The sequence below is a fragment of the Hermetia illucens genome, chromosome 5 (assembly GCF_905115235.1).
Source record: "Hermetia illucens chromosome 5, iHerIll2.2.curated.20191125, whole genome shotgun sequence".
Lineage (NCBI taxonomy): Eukaryota > Metazoa > Arthropoda > Insecta > Diptera > Stratiomyidae > Hermetia > Hermetia illucens.
The window spans coordinates 21,464,121-21,480,756 of NC_051853.1; the positions used below are offsets into that span (position 1 = coordinate 21,464,121).

The 16,636-nt window shown below is 41.5% G+C and overlaps 1 protein-coding gene across 6 annotated transcripts in view; it reads left to right on the forward strand.

Annotated features, from left to right (window-relative positions):
- The window catches only part of LOC119656717 (tyrosine-protein phosphatase 99A), a 588,033-nt gene that overhangs the window by 469,104 nt on the left and 102,293 nt on the right, over window positions 1-16,636 (forward strand). For all 6 annotated transcript variants that reach the window (XM_038063239.1, XM_038063240.1, XM_038063242.1 and 3 more), the window contains 2 exons: window positions 7,032-7,235; window positions 13,593-13,873. In XM_038063239.1, coding sequence (XP_037919167.1) covers window positions 7,032-7,235; window positions 13,593-13,873 — 485 coding nt within the window. The remainder of the gene's footprint in view (window positions 1-7,031; window positions 7,236-13,592; window positions 13,874-16,636) is intronic.

The window sequence follows — 16,636 nt, forward strand, 5'->3', positions numbered from 1 at the left end:
GGTGTCCAGGCCTCAAAATACTCTCCATATTGATACCTGCTCAACTATATATAGATACAATTCAAAAAATCGATTTCTCTAACGCGACACACGAATGCCGATGCAATTAATTTTCATATTTTTTATGTTGTGTGGCTTGATTTCGAAAGATCTTCTAATTCTGATAAATTGTTGTGCTCAAAATCCCAGATATAAATATGATGCACTAACTGGTCTTTGCAACTGTGTAAAACTCAATCTAATAAATCGTTAAAGGGACAAAAACGGGAAGAATTCACTAGAATTTCCTAAGCGCAATATCGAAATAGAGCGAAGCCTTAAAAATCCATCTTTTCTTTTCGAATCGGTCATAAGATAAAGAAAAAAAGCATAACCTCCTTCAATATTCGCACACAAAATGTTCAGACCGAAAAATTCCAAGTTTATCGAATGCTAACGAACAAGAAGAAGCCTTACGACATTGCAGGACTAAGAAAAATCAAGAAAGCTTCTTGCTTCGTTCGCCTTGAGCCGTGCCTCCTCTGTCTTATTTCTGCCAAGCACTTCTTTTGCCCTGGCCTGATGCTATCAAGAATATTGCTGACGCATTCTGTACTAATATCATGTATTCGTTTGTGTTTTAAATCCTTTCCAGATATTTCATTTCGTCCACTAGACAGACTGGCTTCATGGCTTCTTTGAAATGTTATCCTTAATTTCATATAGACAATTCGGTATCAGGCTTCGAAGATTATTATGAAGACGGTGGTCAGAGAGCTCCCTTAAGTTGAAGGATAGGTTGAACTTGCCCTAGTAGTTCTTGTTTTGCTGTTTGTTGGGAGGTTTTCAGTATCGCTACGTGAAATCTAAACTCCCATGCTGTATCTATATGTGGAAAAGATAGTTTATTTTTAGATGGGCAAATGTTAAAATGTTATGCAATGAAGTTATTTTAGAGAATGGTTCTAAGCCACACGCAAGGAAATAGAGAAACGAAATTAGGGGAAGAGTTACTGCAATGAATGTTGACGGAAGGACTCGATTGGAAACATTTTGCCACTTGGATATATTGTTAATTCTTTGAATCCTATTAAGTTTCGTTCTATTGTACCTTTTACTCAAAGCCTGCCACCATACAATAGAGCCGTACGTTAGGATTGGACGCATCACAACGGTGAACATCCAGAGAACCATCCTCGATCGGATATCCCATTCCTTTGCGAAGAATTTCTTGCAGGCATAGAAGGCTGTACAGGCCTTCTTAAACCTCAGTTCTACGTTCAATCTCCAATTTAGTTTTAGATCCAAGATTTCACCCAGATAATTTACATTGGAAGAAAGAATCAACCTTTGTCCATTCAGCGATGGTAGGTGGAATTCAGGTACTCTTACTTTGGCGGTGAATATCATCAATCCCGTTTTGGTTGGCTTTATGCTGGCTCCGCATCTTGCTGTTGCTTGATGTTGCTCGTAATGGACGGAAACGTCCCTGACACTAATATCCACAAAGTCGTCGGCATACACCACTACCTTCACCCCGCTGCTGTCCAATGTTCGTAAAATTTCATCCATCACTATCAACCAGAACACCGTAAAGATGGCGCCATCGTAGGGTGTCCCTCTGTTCACAGCTCTGGTCAAGCCACGGCACAACCTTTTCCTGCTGCTTCTGTAGTATCACTGGCATTATACCATCTGGACCCGAAGATTTATATACCGAAAAGTTGTTTATAGCCCAGCCGACCTTGCCTCGGTTATTACCGATTTGTTATTCTCGCACGACTGGGATGGCCGCAAACCCTCCAAGTAAGGTTCTGACCCGCAATTCTCCTCGCGGGCAGGCAAGTGCGTCTGAACCAATAGCTCCAAGGTTTCACCAGAAGATTCGATCCAGGAGCCTCCCGACATTTTAAGGAAGGATGGGCCCTTATGTTCCTTGAACAGAATCTTACTGAGACTCGCGGATTCGCTGGTGCTTTCGATGTTCTGACAACAGGCCAACCAATTGACGACTTATACTTCTTCAGGTAGTCCTTGTATAGCTGCCAATATTTATGCCTGTAGTAGATGTTTAAGATTTCCCTGGTCAGCTTCCTGAGGTTGGAGGGATCTCCATTCCACCACAGTGGCAGTGTGTTCTTGCTGTATTTAGCAAGACACGAGACTTTAAAGGCGGTATCGAATGCCTTTCCCAGAGCCCCGACCTTTGACTCCAGTTCATCTGTCATGTCAATTTGGGCACTGGAGAGTTTGTTCTTAATTACTTGACCAAGCTTTCTCCAGTCAGTTCTCTTGGGGTCTCTGAAGGGTTTGGAGATCTCTGCGGGGAAATCTAGATTGAAAAATATCCAGCTGTGGTCTGAGAAGGATCTCTGATCAGACACTCTCCAGTTCTCCACCCTAAGAATCCGACTGTCGGTTACTAGGATGATATCAAGGACCTCCTCCAAACCGTCACAGTTCTCCGAGCTGGGAAAATGGAACGTTGGTGTACTGTCCCTGTTACACACCAATAGGTTTGTAGTAATAACACCAACTCACCTCTTTCGTTGATTTCCGAACTGCCCCAAAGCGTATGCCCTGCATTGGCGTCGCAGCCTATCAACAGGTTGGCCTTCTTTGTTACTATGGTGCTGGCCAAATGTTATAGTCCTTCTGGCGGAGCTGATCGGTCGTGACCCATGTAAGTTGCGGAAATATACACGTTCTCTGTCCCCGCCTGCTGGACTTTGACCACGAGTAGGTCGCTGGAACTCAGGACACAGAAAACATGCAGATTCTTTTGCGTGAGGATACATGCTCTAGGTTTGTCCTGATCAGCGTCTCCTGTGCTGTCGAATAAATTAAAATATTTGCTTTATAGCCCTTTGATGGTTCGGTCGGCTCCGACCGAGGGCTGCTGTATTAGTGCGATGTCGATACCTTCCTCTAGAAGGAAGACGAGTGCTGCAGATTTATCTGCGTTACCTTCAGCATGATCTGTGTGCGTGGGGAGTTCGTCAGTCCCCGTCCGACCGTCGACTCTCATCTCCTTCAACAGCCCGTAGGCGGGGTCTAGACTGCATGGCCTTCTGGTACTGGCTCTTAAACAGTGTGGAGCCTCGATTAGAAGGTTTCCGGCGACCTAGGTTCTTGTCGGTCCTTACTTTTGAGAGATCCCCCGAAGTCGAGGGTTTCGGATTAGAAGTACAATGTGTACAAATGACGGCAGCGGATTCCAGGCTGGAAACTATTTGTTCGCCTGCCGCCTCGCGGTAGCGGTGCTACGACTGGCACCAAGCGACTCGTGGACTCTTACTAGTGTCGACAGGGTAGAAAACCTGTCGATTAGGTCATTTTTCCCGGATTCCATTGATGTCGTGAAACACGCAACAGTGTTAGATCTCAGTTCTAGATCAACTGCAGCTTTATTTTCGTAGCCTTTATTTCTAGGCCATTTGGAGGAGTCTTCTCGCTGCGATGTTGGACCTTCCCACCAAAGTTTATTTCCCAGTAAATCTTGGGGGAGGTTTCCTCGGGACGCAATATCAGCTGGATTTGACTTACTTGGTACATGTTCCCATTGCTTGAGGTCAGAGCCAGTCTGTATTTGTCTTACACGGTTAGCCACAAAGGTTTTCCACTTGATTGGTTGATTTTGAATCCATTGCAAAACAATTGTGGAATCGGTCCAATAATATTGTTTGGCATGCGGCCATCGATGTGCTTCCAAAGTTGTCTTCATTAGCTATGCTAATAGCACTGCTCCACAGAAGAGGATAATATCTTCAAGGGTGCCACCTTTGATTTTGATGTTGATAGTCGTATTTTTGTGGTACAATCCGAGTGTTGTATCCGACCGTACAGGACGGCGACATATGTTGATTTTGATGCGTCGCAGAAACCGTGCACTTCAATGAGATCGGTTTTGTTACAACATAACCACCGTGGTATCCAAAGATGCTGCAACAATTCTAGTTGATTTCTTAAGTTCATCCATTTTGTTTTCAGTTCGACCTCTATGAGCTCGTCCCAGGCTGTTGAATGTTGCATGATAATTTTCCCTATTATTAGACATGGTTGGATCCAGCCAATTGGATCAAATAATTGAGACGTCTCTGATAGCAGTTGTCTCGTTGTAAGACGTGTACCCTTGGTCGCTGGCAAACACACGTTAAATGTGAATGCGTCCTTTGCAGGATTCCAATGTAGTACTAATGCCTTTATGTTGTCGGGTAGCACAAAATTCAATCGCTTCTAGTAGACTCGTGATTTGCAGTCCATTTTCTTAGATGAAATCCTCCTTTGTTCAGCACACTTATTAGGTCTTGTTGCAATTGGTGGACTTCTTGGAGAGTATCACCACCTATGAATAGTTCATCCAAATAAAATTCTTGTTTTATTGTGTCGCAGGCCTTCGGATAATTGAATGCTTCATTCTCTGCCAACTTGTGTAAGGTTTGAATTGCCAAAAATGGAGCACTAGCTGTCCCGTAAGTGACTGTGTTCAGTCTATTATGCTTCAAGGTTTCAGATGGGTGGGTTTTCCAGAGTATTCGTTGATAGTCTCGGTCAGCTTGGTAAATTAAAATTTGCCGGCACATTTTCTCCGTGTCAGCTGCTATTACGTATTGCAACGTTCTCCACTTCATGATAAAATTCGCAAGATTGTTTTGAATGCTTGGGCCAACTACCAACATATCATTAAGGAATTTTTCTGCTGGAGTGACTTGCGACGCCCTGAATGCAACTCGAAGCTTCGTTATTGAGCTGTCCTGTTTACATACGGCATGATGAGGCATATAGTAACTGTGTTCTGTCATGTGGCCTAAGGCGATGTATTCTTGCGTGAATGCGACATATCGGCTTCTTAGTTCCACAGACGATCATTAACACCTTGGACGAATAATTTAATACCATATAAGCAGCTCTTCCACAAAGCTAATTCCTGGCGGTCACAAGGATGAAGTTTCAATAACACAAATGACGAACTTAGATGATCAGATGCGTCTTTGAAATCGAAGATTCCAAGGACGTATTTGCTAGCATAAGGGACAACAGAGCTTTTCACATGCATTGAGGTGTCGGTGCACGGCTGCACGACCGAGGATTACTCTTAATCTTCTCTGGCGACTTTAGAAGCACAACCGCCCTGGCAGTCTTCCAAAATGTAGGGAAATAACCCTCCCGTAAACAACATTCAAACAGACATCAGACATGAGATGGGATGACCCGTCAGGTGGTTTTGCATATCTCGCCAGTCATCCCATCCCAGCCAGGTGACCTTCGAAACATGAGCTTCGCTATGCTGTCCTCAATCTCGCAACACCTCAGGGAAGAAATTTCGTTCCTCCTTCTTTCATCTTTTGGGTTGCTATAATGAGTCTAGTTTTTATCATCTGTCACAATGCGATGAAGAAATCCTTTTTGCCGCTGGAGTAATTGTTCACAGACAAAAAACTGACACTCAACATCCCTTGGCTTAAAATCACAAAGAACTCCCCCTCCCCCTTCAACGCATGCAATTGAAATCGAAATGCCTTCTACAATTAAGTACACGTACCCATTCATTTACGGAAAAGCCACCGTTTTCAAAAAAAAAAAAGAAATAACCGAAAACACACCAGTAAGGAAACTAACGCAATGCAATTAGGTGCTATAACACGCTCTAATGCTTTGATGATGTATGTATGAAGGAAGGTTGGTAAAGATCGAATTTTCAACCCCATCTCCGTAGAGAGTGCAAAGTTAACAGAGGAGGAAGGAAGAAGTATCCCGTCTTCAAATTTGATAAAAACTCGTGGCAATCACTCCCCTCCTCCATTTTCGGGGCGCTGTAAACTCTCGACCTTCTTCTTTTGCCGGAATGCGGGATACCTTCCCTCTCCGAGTGGGGCTGACAAATCAAGCTTTACCATGATAATTTGAAAATAGTTTAATAAGGAGAGGGTCCATACATTGAAAAGTGGGGGAGAGGGGAATAACCTTTTTTCAGGAATACAGGCATGTGGGGCATCAAACAAACGGTCGCGATTAGTACTTTTCGAAACCGCAATTAGTTTTAGTATTAATTTAAAAGGGTGAGAATGCGAGGGCTATAAAGCACTCTTTTACTTCACAGGACATTCTCAAAAACTCTGATAATAACATACTATCCGAAAGTCTGATAAAAAAAATCACGTTCCTTTCATACCAGAACTCCGAGCTTCTAGTTTTAGGCTTTTTATTAGTATTAAATTGAGGGTATGTTTTCTGAAGAAGGTGTACTTATCTGTTTGGTAAGACATTATGTATCTTTTCAGATTTAACCTGGAATCTTTTTCAAATTCTTCTTCTTTTCTCATTTTCTTCAGCCTTTGTCCCGTTCATAAGCGGGGTCGGCTCGAGAAATGTCCAAATTGGATCATAATTAAAGGGCGGTGCTGTGAGACTCATAGATTCACAATAAAACTCCCACTAAAATAAAAACAATTTTTTTCTTAATTTACAATCGACGCTGCTCATAATTCCAGTAGAAATTCTTGATGTTGACAATAATCCTGAACTAAAATATAGGAAGGATGTGCTTCTTGCTCGCATTCAGCATACAATTGAAGCTAACATCTATTATTAAAAAAACCAAACCACATATTCAAAGTCAATCAAACCCTGTCAAATTTCATAGACTTCAAATCATGCGAAAATGACTACATCATCAAGCCTAATATATTTTTAATTGTTTCAATGAATAAAGTGCTTCTGTTCGGCAATGCACGCAGTAAGGAACCATATCTTTTATTATAGAAATCAATAATTAAATGTAGCAATTATCCTCGAACGTACTTTGACATTTATGGGCTTTTATCGTATATTTATTATTCATAAGCAGTTTTGTTGGGGCTCATTAGAGCGAGATTGATTTTCTCTGTCACTATTTTGTACGGAACTGAAGTCGATGAGTTCGTTTTGTTGAAAATTGACATTACTGGTTGAATTGCTTGCAGGTACTTGTCATTTCGAATGACCTTTTTTAATACACGTCTACAATTTCCACATGACACTAACCACCAAATTTTGTCTTTGTCTCATTTCAGTGCCAAGCAAACCACAAAATCTAACCGTGCAAGCTGTTACATCGAATTCAATACGACTGTCATGGCGGGAACCGAAAAACCTGAATGGAGCCATCGATGGATATCACATATTTCATATGCACGACAATCAAACAGGCGTTGAAATTCTGAAAAGCTCATCGATTACAGGCGGACCCTACATCACATACGAGCTGCCCAATCTAAGTGAAGATCCTTCCTATTCAATTTTCAAGCTTGCATGTTTTATTGAAACTACTTATCATATTGTGTGGGAGAATTGTTTGAATGAAATTCCAATGTTGCATGTACTTTTATACTCAACCCAATAGGAAGGACATACACCACAAGCACGCATAATGCATGAACCTCACCCGTAGTTTTATGAACGAACAAATTGAGACTGAAACACTATAAATTCTGTTAATTATTTATTATTCTTCAACATGAGCAAATGAAATGCCTTGGGAGACTTTGTATCCATCTAGGATATCTTAATGATTAAGGACTAACTTTACTACGAACTTGTGCAACCATATCTTGGTCTGAATTTCCAGAAAACGTTACTGCATGAGTTCAAAACAGGTCAGGAGATGAATTTATGACCGATTTTGATCACCCAAATGAAAGTTCAGAGTTAATGCAAGGATAAATGTAGTGAAATTTCAGATATAAAGCAGATCCTTAAACAATACCCCTTTGGTGCACTTTGTTCATAATATTTATTAACAATATCAACATTAAAATAAAAACTATACCAAATGATGTGCTTGTCGTCAAGAAACGCTCTCGGTTAGATAGACAATAATTGACAGATTTCCTGAGTTACACTGCATGTTCAGCTCCTCTTCAGATTCAGCAGATTACCTGTCCGATTGGTCAGAGAGCCTGTACTAGCCGGAAAGCAGAGAAATTGCCTCTGACTATCTAGTCTCAGCTCTACCAATTTGTCTTCCGTTAAAGAATTTTCCGGCCTATCAGCTAGCAAACGCACAGCTCGAATGTAGTTGTCAAAATCCTCGCATGAACCTTGAGTGTAGTCTAGCATCAATTCAAGGATATACCAATAATCTAATGAGTCCTTAAACTACTGGTGAAGAACTTTATGAAAAGAGGTCCACTCGGTTCGTCCGACAGGCTGGTGGTAATCCCAATACGAATCTGTTGCCCTGGCATTATCAAACGGAGGAATATTAACCGAGTTGCTCCCCGTTTTACAATCTATTAGATAACAAAAGACAGACAAAAGAAATCGCGAGAATTCTATCTTCTTCCTTTGGAATTCGTGAACATAGTGAGAATGAAACATTGAAGACGGAATGGCATCGCTTTGGTCGACTCCCTCCGCATTCCATCGAGGTTTCATCTCATTCCGACGAAGAAGAAAGAAGAAACAATTGAATGAAGAGATTATCGTTTCATATAAAAAGAAAGACATTCCTCAGAAGTTCAGATGACAATACCCTTTCAGCATATATCCGTAAAGGCCCGAAGATTCGGAGACTTTTGGGAAAAACCGGACTCGGGGTGAAAATTATAAAGGTCTGACTTGTAAATTATATGGACCCCTAATATCCACGTTTTTCATTGAAATTTTTCTTCCTGAAGCCGAGGAAAAAATTCAGGATCCAGATTTGAATCCTGGTTTCGGGGGTGAATGATTAAATATTGAAAAGGAAATTGAGGGGAAAATATGACAAGGAGGAGAATTAAGGCGACCGTAACGTCCCATGTTACACAAAGGAAAGATCAGGATTTTCAGTTTTATTCTTTATTTGTGACATTTTAGCTCACTATACATTATTACTCAAATATTTGAAAAAAAAATCTGCTCCATTTTTTGAATGGTTAACTATTTAACAAGACCAACCGATTCAAGCCCTCAGCGCGTATCCTAGGGATGATCTGCGAAAAGCAAAAACATGTGTATGGTTCTCCAAGGTTAACAGTCAAATTTTCCGAAGTATCAGAAGGCCCAAGAAGAAAAGTACTGAACGATAAAAACCAGCACAGTATGCAAAGGTTTAACTTCGACAGTGGACATCGATTTATCCTCCTTGAAAAGCTTGTAAAAATCTGAAGAAACAGAAACAACATTCACCACCCTTGAGACTAGGAAATGGTAACAGGTAATTCATTTATTTTTACATCCAAAAGAGTGAAAAACAAAATTCAACTTCCGAAGCGCACCCTCCTCTACTACAACGAACTTGCGGTTCAAAATCAAAAATGTTGTTTGCATCCTCAGAGAACTCAAACCTAAAAAAGCATGTGGCTACGAAAGAATTATAGGCAAAGTAGTCCAAGGACTCCCTCTCCACGCACCAAGCACCTGATTAAGACCTTCAACGCAATGACACGTACTCTGGTCACTTCCCGGAAAATTCTGATTTTGGAATGAAAAAGTCTGAGTTTGCAATGGAATATTCTGAAATTGACTTGGAAGGGTCTGAAGTCAGTTTGGAAACTGTAGTTAGTTAGTTTAGTTTAGTAGGGGAAGTCGCAGCACTCAGATATTTGTTAGACCCATTGTACTATCCCCGAAGATCGCCTATTCATCAGTCTCTCGCCGACGACGTTCACAGGCCTTTGCGAATCTGAGAACATTCTCCAGAGGCAGAATGCGCAGACTCTTCGTTTTACCAATATATCTTCGGCTGAGGTCTGAGGAGGCCGGGCAGCTGCATTCGAAGTGAAGGCCGTCTCTTCCTCCTCCTCGCATTGTCTGCATATGGCCGAGATTAGCACTCTGATTTTTTCCATGTGGTATTGTAGGGGGCTGTGCCCCGCTAAAAGCCCTACTAGGGTGTTCATGTCCCGCTTCTTAAGGGATAACAAAAATGCCACTCTGGCAGCCCCGGGTGCCTTCACAAAGGTTTTTTGTAACATTTTCACACGAAGTTTCGTTAGCAACACAAAATTTCATACAAACTCTTTGCTAAACAGAAGTAACCATATTAAAATGCGACAAAAGATAAGGAGTTGACTGATGTAAGCAAACGCCAGGCAGATACTAGTGATGCATTGGCGATAAAATAATGACATATATATCAGCTATGGTGGTGCAAACTTACAAAAGCCGAAAAAAACCGGTTCGTCATGCGCGGTTCATTTTAATCGAAAGTTACCGGTACTTTTTAATCATAGGGTACATAAAGTAATCATTTTCCCTATATGATCCTTAAAATCTTCGACCTCAGCATCCCCTTTTTTCCAACGCGAACCCTGGGCAGTGAAACATAACATGCGTTGCGTCTTCCAGTGTGTCATTACATACAGGGCAATTCGGCAAATCATTCAGCCCAAAGTGTTATAAATACTGTCTATAGCAACCACCGTGTCCCATGAGGTACAAAGTAACGTGTTAGTTGGTTTCCCCTTGTTGCCACCCAAACCATACCGTCCTTACGTCCACCGGCCCCTTCGAAGACTCCCATCTCCCATCTGCATTCCTACGTTCCGTATGCTTCTCCATACGTCTTGCGTCGTAGAGCACACTCATTTCATTCATCAGAATATCGACTGAAATCATGCCTGTCATCATCAGTGCTGCCTCATCTAATGTGGTTCTAAACGCACTGCAAACCCTCAAAACCATCAGCCGGTAAACAGAATTCACCTGCTTCCATTTTTGAGAGTTTGCAAGCGTTTCGACCCACCGACATTTGGCAACATGACAGTTGCCTTTTAAAATGAATACTCTAGGTGCTCCGTAAAGCTCAGTTTGGTGGCAATTATCACCTCCAGGTACTTGATAGCCGGCTTATAGACGACCATATATCCACCGACTTCCACCTTCACGGTGTTTTTTTCCTACGGTTTGTTATTAAGATCGCTTTCCTTTTGTCGTTCGCCAGGTTCAATCCAGCCAGGTCTTTACCGCTCTCGTCGTTTCCGTCGCACAAACCTTCACATCCTATGGGTGTTTTTCTGCAACAACTGCAGCCAGGTTATCGGCGAAGCCTACAATCGTAGTTAGCTCTAGGACGGGAAGCGTAAGCACTCCATTATATTTACGTGACATTCCATACCAAGGAATTCAGTACCGAACCCTGTGGTATCCCCACTCTAACTATATACTGTTTGGGACCCTCATCCTTCCCGTATCAGAGAGTTCTCTCTGAGAGGTAATTCTCCACCAAACACGCCAAATATCCAGGAACACCTGTGTTAGCCTATGCGCTTTCAATTCGCCCCCGGTTGGTGGAATTGAACGCATTTTTGATATCCAGCGCCACTACGGCACAGCACACACACACGCAGCACTACCATGCTTATTGCATCCACCGTAGAGTGGGCGCGTCAAAATCTATACTGGCACTGCGACAGGCCGTTGAACGTTTCGATGATGGGTAGAATTCTGTTATATATGAGTCTCTCCATCATCTTCTCCATTGTATCCAACAGGCGATTTGGACGATATGATGCTGGATCTCCACGTAGACTACCGGGTTTGGGAAGCAATACCAACTTTTGGCTCTTCCAAAGGGCAGGGAATATTTCTACTTTTAGGCATGTTTCAAAGGTGTTGGCAAAAAAGTCGGGCCTGGCTTTCACTGCCAACTTGGAAGCTCGGTTAGGGATGCCATCTGCCAAATCTGGGACCTTATTGTCACCGATCCTACCACATATTTCCCGTAGCTCCTCAATAACTGGAGGTACCAGGTACCCGTTGACCTAGGCCACAATTTGTCTTCTGCTATCTTGTTGCTGAGAAAACAGGAGGCGCGGACAGGTCACCTGGGGTAATCTAAGTAGCCTTTTCGTTACCACCCTGTACGCCCCGCCCCAAGGGTTTATGTCAACAGCTCAGCACACCTGTTTGAAGCAGTTCCTTCTACTTTTGCTGATCGGCTCCTTTAGGCGTCCATACAATTGTCTATGCATCCTCTCTCGATCTTCACTACCGGATTTTGCTCGGGGCCTCTGGTAGAGCCTCCTTGCCCGAAAACATGCGGCTGACAAACTTACTATTTCGTTGTTCCACCAGTAATTAGGTTGCCTACTGGGGAATAGTCGCCTTCTAGACACAGTATGATCGTCTGCTTTCGGGTAATCTGGGTGGTTTTTTCTATGACCGTAGCAATCAGAGATATATCAGACAGAGAACATGTCCCCCTCGAAAGTTTTCGCCATCCAACTCGGCAAACCACTCGGCAACGCCCCCGCCAATCTGTGAGAGCTCTTTTTCGAGGTAGATTCGCCCTTGATATCTATGTAGATGCCTGGTGATCACTGTGAGTGTAATCCCCACTAACTTGCCAAGGAACTCTTCTGACTAAAGCGGTGCTCACGGATGTCAGGTCCACTATAGCCCCCAGCCACCTTTCCTTGAAAATGTATGAGGTCCCAACATTCGAGAATACCGCATCTAGCTCCGTGAATGCCTTAACAACAATCCAACAATCTATACTTGGACTTGCGGTTGCGTCCAGGGCAGAGGCAACTTATCAGACGCTGTCTCACCTCTGCCCTGGAAACAGCGTGACCGAAGTGGCTACAGGGTAGTATTTGTTCTCTTATACAAATTCAAACTTAGGACCCTTAATTCCTAAACAAAATTTAGTTTGGCCTCGGGCAGCTTTAGGCCTGCATTTTTATGCGTGGGTTTTGTCTTGAATATAATTCATACATATGTCCTGTTTTTGAGTTTATATAAGCGAGAAAATACCATCTTGTAGCCACTTCGGTCGTACTGTTCCCACGGCAGAGATGGGGCAGCATCTGATGAGTTGCCTCTGTCCTGGACGCAACCGCAAGTTTAATTTTTGCATCTTCGGAGCTTGCCGAAGACTGAAAGGACCGTGGAAGTAAGTTACTTCCCAACTGGTCCGGTCCTCTATCAAATGGCTGAATTCCTAAACAAAAAATTTGATCAGTCCTTTATCTTGAACGTGAATAATTTTAGGATGCTAACTTTAGATTTTTCAATTTCCTTGTTAAATGAAGATTGAAAAAGTCCTTGAAATGGAAGATGTAAAAATATTCTTGTAAAAATTTGCATGAAGTTTAATGAAACATTTTCTCAATTATTATAATTTACGGTCATTTTACAACACCACATGAAAAGACCAAGAAACGCGTGGTATACTTGTTTTTACACACCTCATACTACCTAACTTTTAATTGCATTCTTTTTCCGTTACTTCAATCATCAGATGTCAATATTTGCAAATTAACCTTCAGAATATATGCCGACATGATTAATTTTTGCCAATCAAACCCTTCACTTAATACAAATTACGATAATTTTTTGCGAATGTGCAATTCTCGGGAGTCATTTCATCAGGGCTGTGGTATCACACTAATAATTAATTAAAATATTATTTTTTCCAATTTCGTTTCGAATTACATATCCTTTATGGGAAATATTTAATTTTGATTATTTATTAAAAAAGCTACATGAAGTATCGTTCAAAAAAATGTTTTTGACATGGTATCCCATGATTTTTTAATTGGCTATTAATTGTGTTAACATTTGCTTGTGTCCTTATGATATGTGTGTATTATGGAATGAATATACGAATATGTCATAAATAATGCATCTTCTCTCATCCTTTACAGAGCCCTACACTGAATATCGAATAACTGTGAAAGCATTCACCAAGAAAAATGAAGGTGATGGATCAGATACTGTGATACAACGTACCGATATAGCCGGGCCAAGTGCTCCTATTGTCGTCAATCTTACCTGTCAAGCACAGGACGCTGTCAATATTAGATGGCGGCGTCCATTGGAATTTTATAATTCTATCGATTACTATATTATCAGCTATCGAATAGCTGAAAATCCAGATTCCTACGACCTTCAGTTACCAACAACAATCCGAGAAATTGAGACGGCGGTAAGTATGGTTTTGAGGCTTTAAATTGGATATCTTTAGGCTTTAAGTTGAATATCTTCAGTTGCTTTGTACTTTGCAGAATTGCAGTATTTAGATATTGTATAATACCTCTAGATATAGGAGCTTTCCACGCATACATTATATTATTCATATGCTTCCAATAATCACTTATTAAATACAACTTGCAGTAAACAATTTGCGGTCAAACAAATGGTTGACTGACTCTACCGCATTACAAATTGTAAATCACGAAAACTGTCCATGCAATCACTAATATCCCCCCCCCCCCCTTCTTTGTAACCAAAGGTATCAGGTAAAATGCATGGTGACGTAAAAACTAACGATAGAGCCCTGATGTTAATAGCATTCCGATTAAATCATATTCCCTTATGTAATTGACATTTTCAAACCACATAATTAAATATGACTTTTGAAAGGTAAGCCTCAGTTTGCAGGTGATTAGCTATCAGTTATTTAACATTTTATAAATGGGTCATCAATTTTCAAAACGGGTGGTATTAATCCCCGCTGTTTAGTGTCATTTTATAAATCTGAGTCTGTGCTGGAAATCTCCGAAATTTGATTCGAAAATGCATATTTTTTTGTCCGTTATGTGATAAATGAATGATTACTACTGCCCCAGGTATGAGGCTTTAGTATGATATTCAGTTGCCAATTATTCTGTTAATTATGACGTCAGCATCACATTTACATGGCTTAATATGCTTAAATACAGACGGAATTGGTTTGATCTGCTATAATTTTGTTACTTATACCAGGATTTGCACCAAACTTTCCATTATTATGCGTGATACCATCACCCTACTGCATTTGTCATTCCTAAGATGAACTTGGCTTTCTAGACAATTTCAAAAATTCGTAATATACTAACCATAATAATTATCTAAGCAAATATTGGGATGGAATGCATTTTGTTATCAAGATTTCATACAGATACATCATCCTGATTTTTTCATATATTTAGATTGAGTAGTTTCCGAAAACTACTGCTAGTCCTGGCTCATTTTTGTATTTTTTGATCCCTCACTTCCTCGTGCAAGTGCTAATAAGGACCTTTCATTTGACATCCCACACGACAAAAAAAGCACCCCCCTCTCCACCGTATGCATGTATGGTGGGAAGCCCTCCTTTAAACTCCATTCAAACTAATGCCACTTACTGTATGATGTTTGATTAAAAAGTAAGGTAACTTTCCAATGACTTTTTGCTGTTAAAAAAGTGGATCACAGAATTTGTATACGGAAAAAAAATATATTTAAAAGTGGCAGAAGCTCTTCCAAGAAGACCGAGGAGATGTTAATGATCAAGCTCGTGCTGAATGTCCCAATACATCAACAATTGATGAAAACGTTGAAAAAGTAAAGGAAATAATGTTGAAGAATCATTGAATTATCCCCCTGTTGTAACTAGAGCGTTTTAGAATTAGGTAGGAAGTAACCGCAAACACAAACTAAAATCTGAATGTTGCGAGAAATTTTGCGGCAGCGAAAGTCACTGGTGACACTTCGGAATGTCAACATCAGATATCTTGACCTCCAGGAATGCGGTTTATGTGTACTAGGCGTCGGGAGGATAAACGTTTGATAAATGGTATACGAAAAAGCAAACTTTAAAATGGAATGTTGAGTTCTGAGCTGTGGAAAGAAGATGGGAACAGAAGGAAAAAAACAACTTAAATAGTTATGCGGAGATCAATTTCAGGATCCTTCTTCTCTTTCGCAGCGCTGCAGTCCCTTTCGGGTGCTTCAACATTTGCTTTCAGCTACCTCAGTCCGGTAAGCGTGTCCTCCAATTTTTCAGTCCTAATGGCATTTCACCATGGGCATCAATTGTGTCTTTCTCTGTTTTCTGACTGGCTTCCTTCCTTTTGGGCATTCTCGCATTGTCTATATGCTGTAGATAACCAGGTTATTAAAATCTTTGCAATCGTATCCTAATCGAGACTTCTGACTCACCATAGATTTCATATGAATCGTTGGTGTACCGGCTGCTTCACTCATCTCCCAATATTCTGCATAGGACCAAGGCATTGTGTATTTATTGCTTCCTGAATTACGGTACACGCTTCACTATCAAAACAGGCATAGATCTGATGAAGGTAGCGAGGGTGGGGGTTCAACGTGGGTACCTGGCGTGTATGCATAACCGCACGGTCCTCTTCGGAAACAACAATTAGAGCCTCGTCATCACTAACATTGGTACAGCTTTGTACTAAGTGTAGGTTCCATATTCATACCAGTGAATTCGAAGTCTATTTAAGAACTCTGCCGCAACTAAGAGATACGGCGACCAAGTTGTACATAGCAACTCCACGCTTGAGTCCACAAGGAGGTTTCAATCGCAAACAACCGGCCGAAAGCGCATCCTCTATGATTTCTCCTGAAGGATACGTTCTCAGAGGCCCATTCCGATTCCCATTGTACCAAATAAACTCCGGTGACGCTTGATGATAAGAGTTGCTTCACATTCATCTCCTAAAAACTCCGATCGCCTCTGATCGCCCGCCCTGAACACCTGAGCTCGGAGCATGTACAAGTACATGGACCGTGGGTAGCCGCGTTCCACATTGACCCCCATCAAGGCATCGTTCGAGGACCTGCCAGTTCGAAAGCCGTGCTACCTATCTAACATAAAATGCGATGTTTTCACCCTCAGTCGCTGGATCACTATCCCCTTCAGACACTGGACATGAGATGGGACGCCAGCCATCCTATCTCAGTCAGTTGATTTTCGAAACTTAGG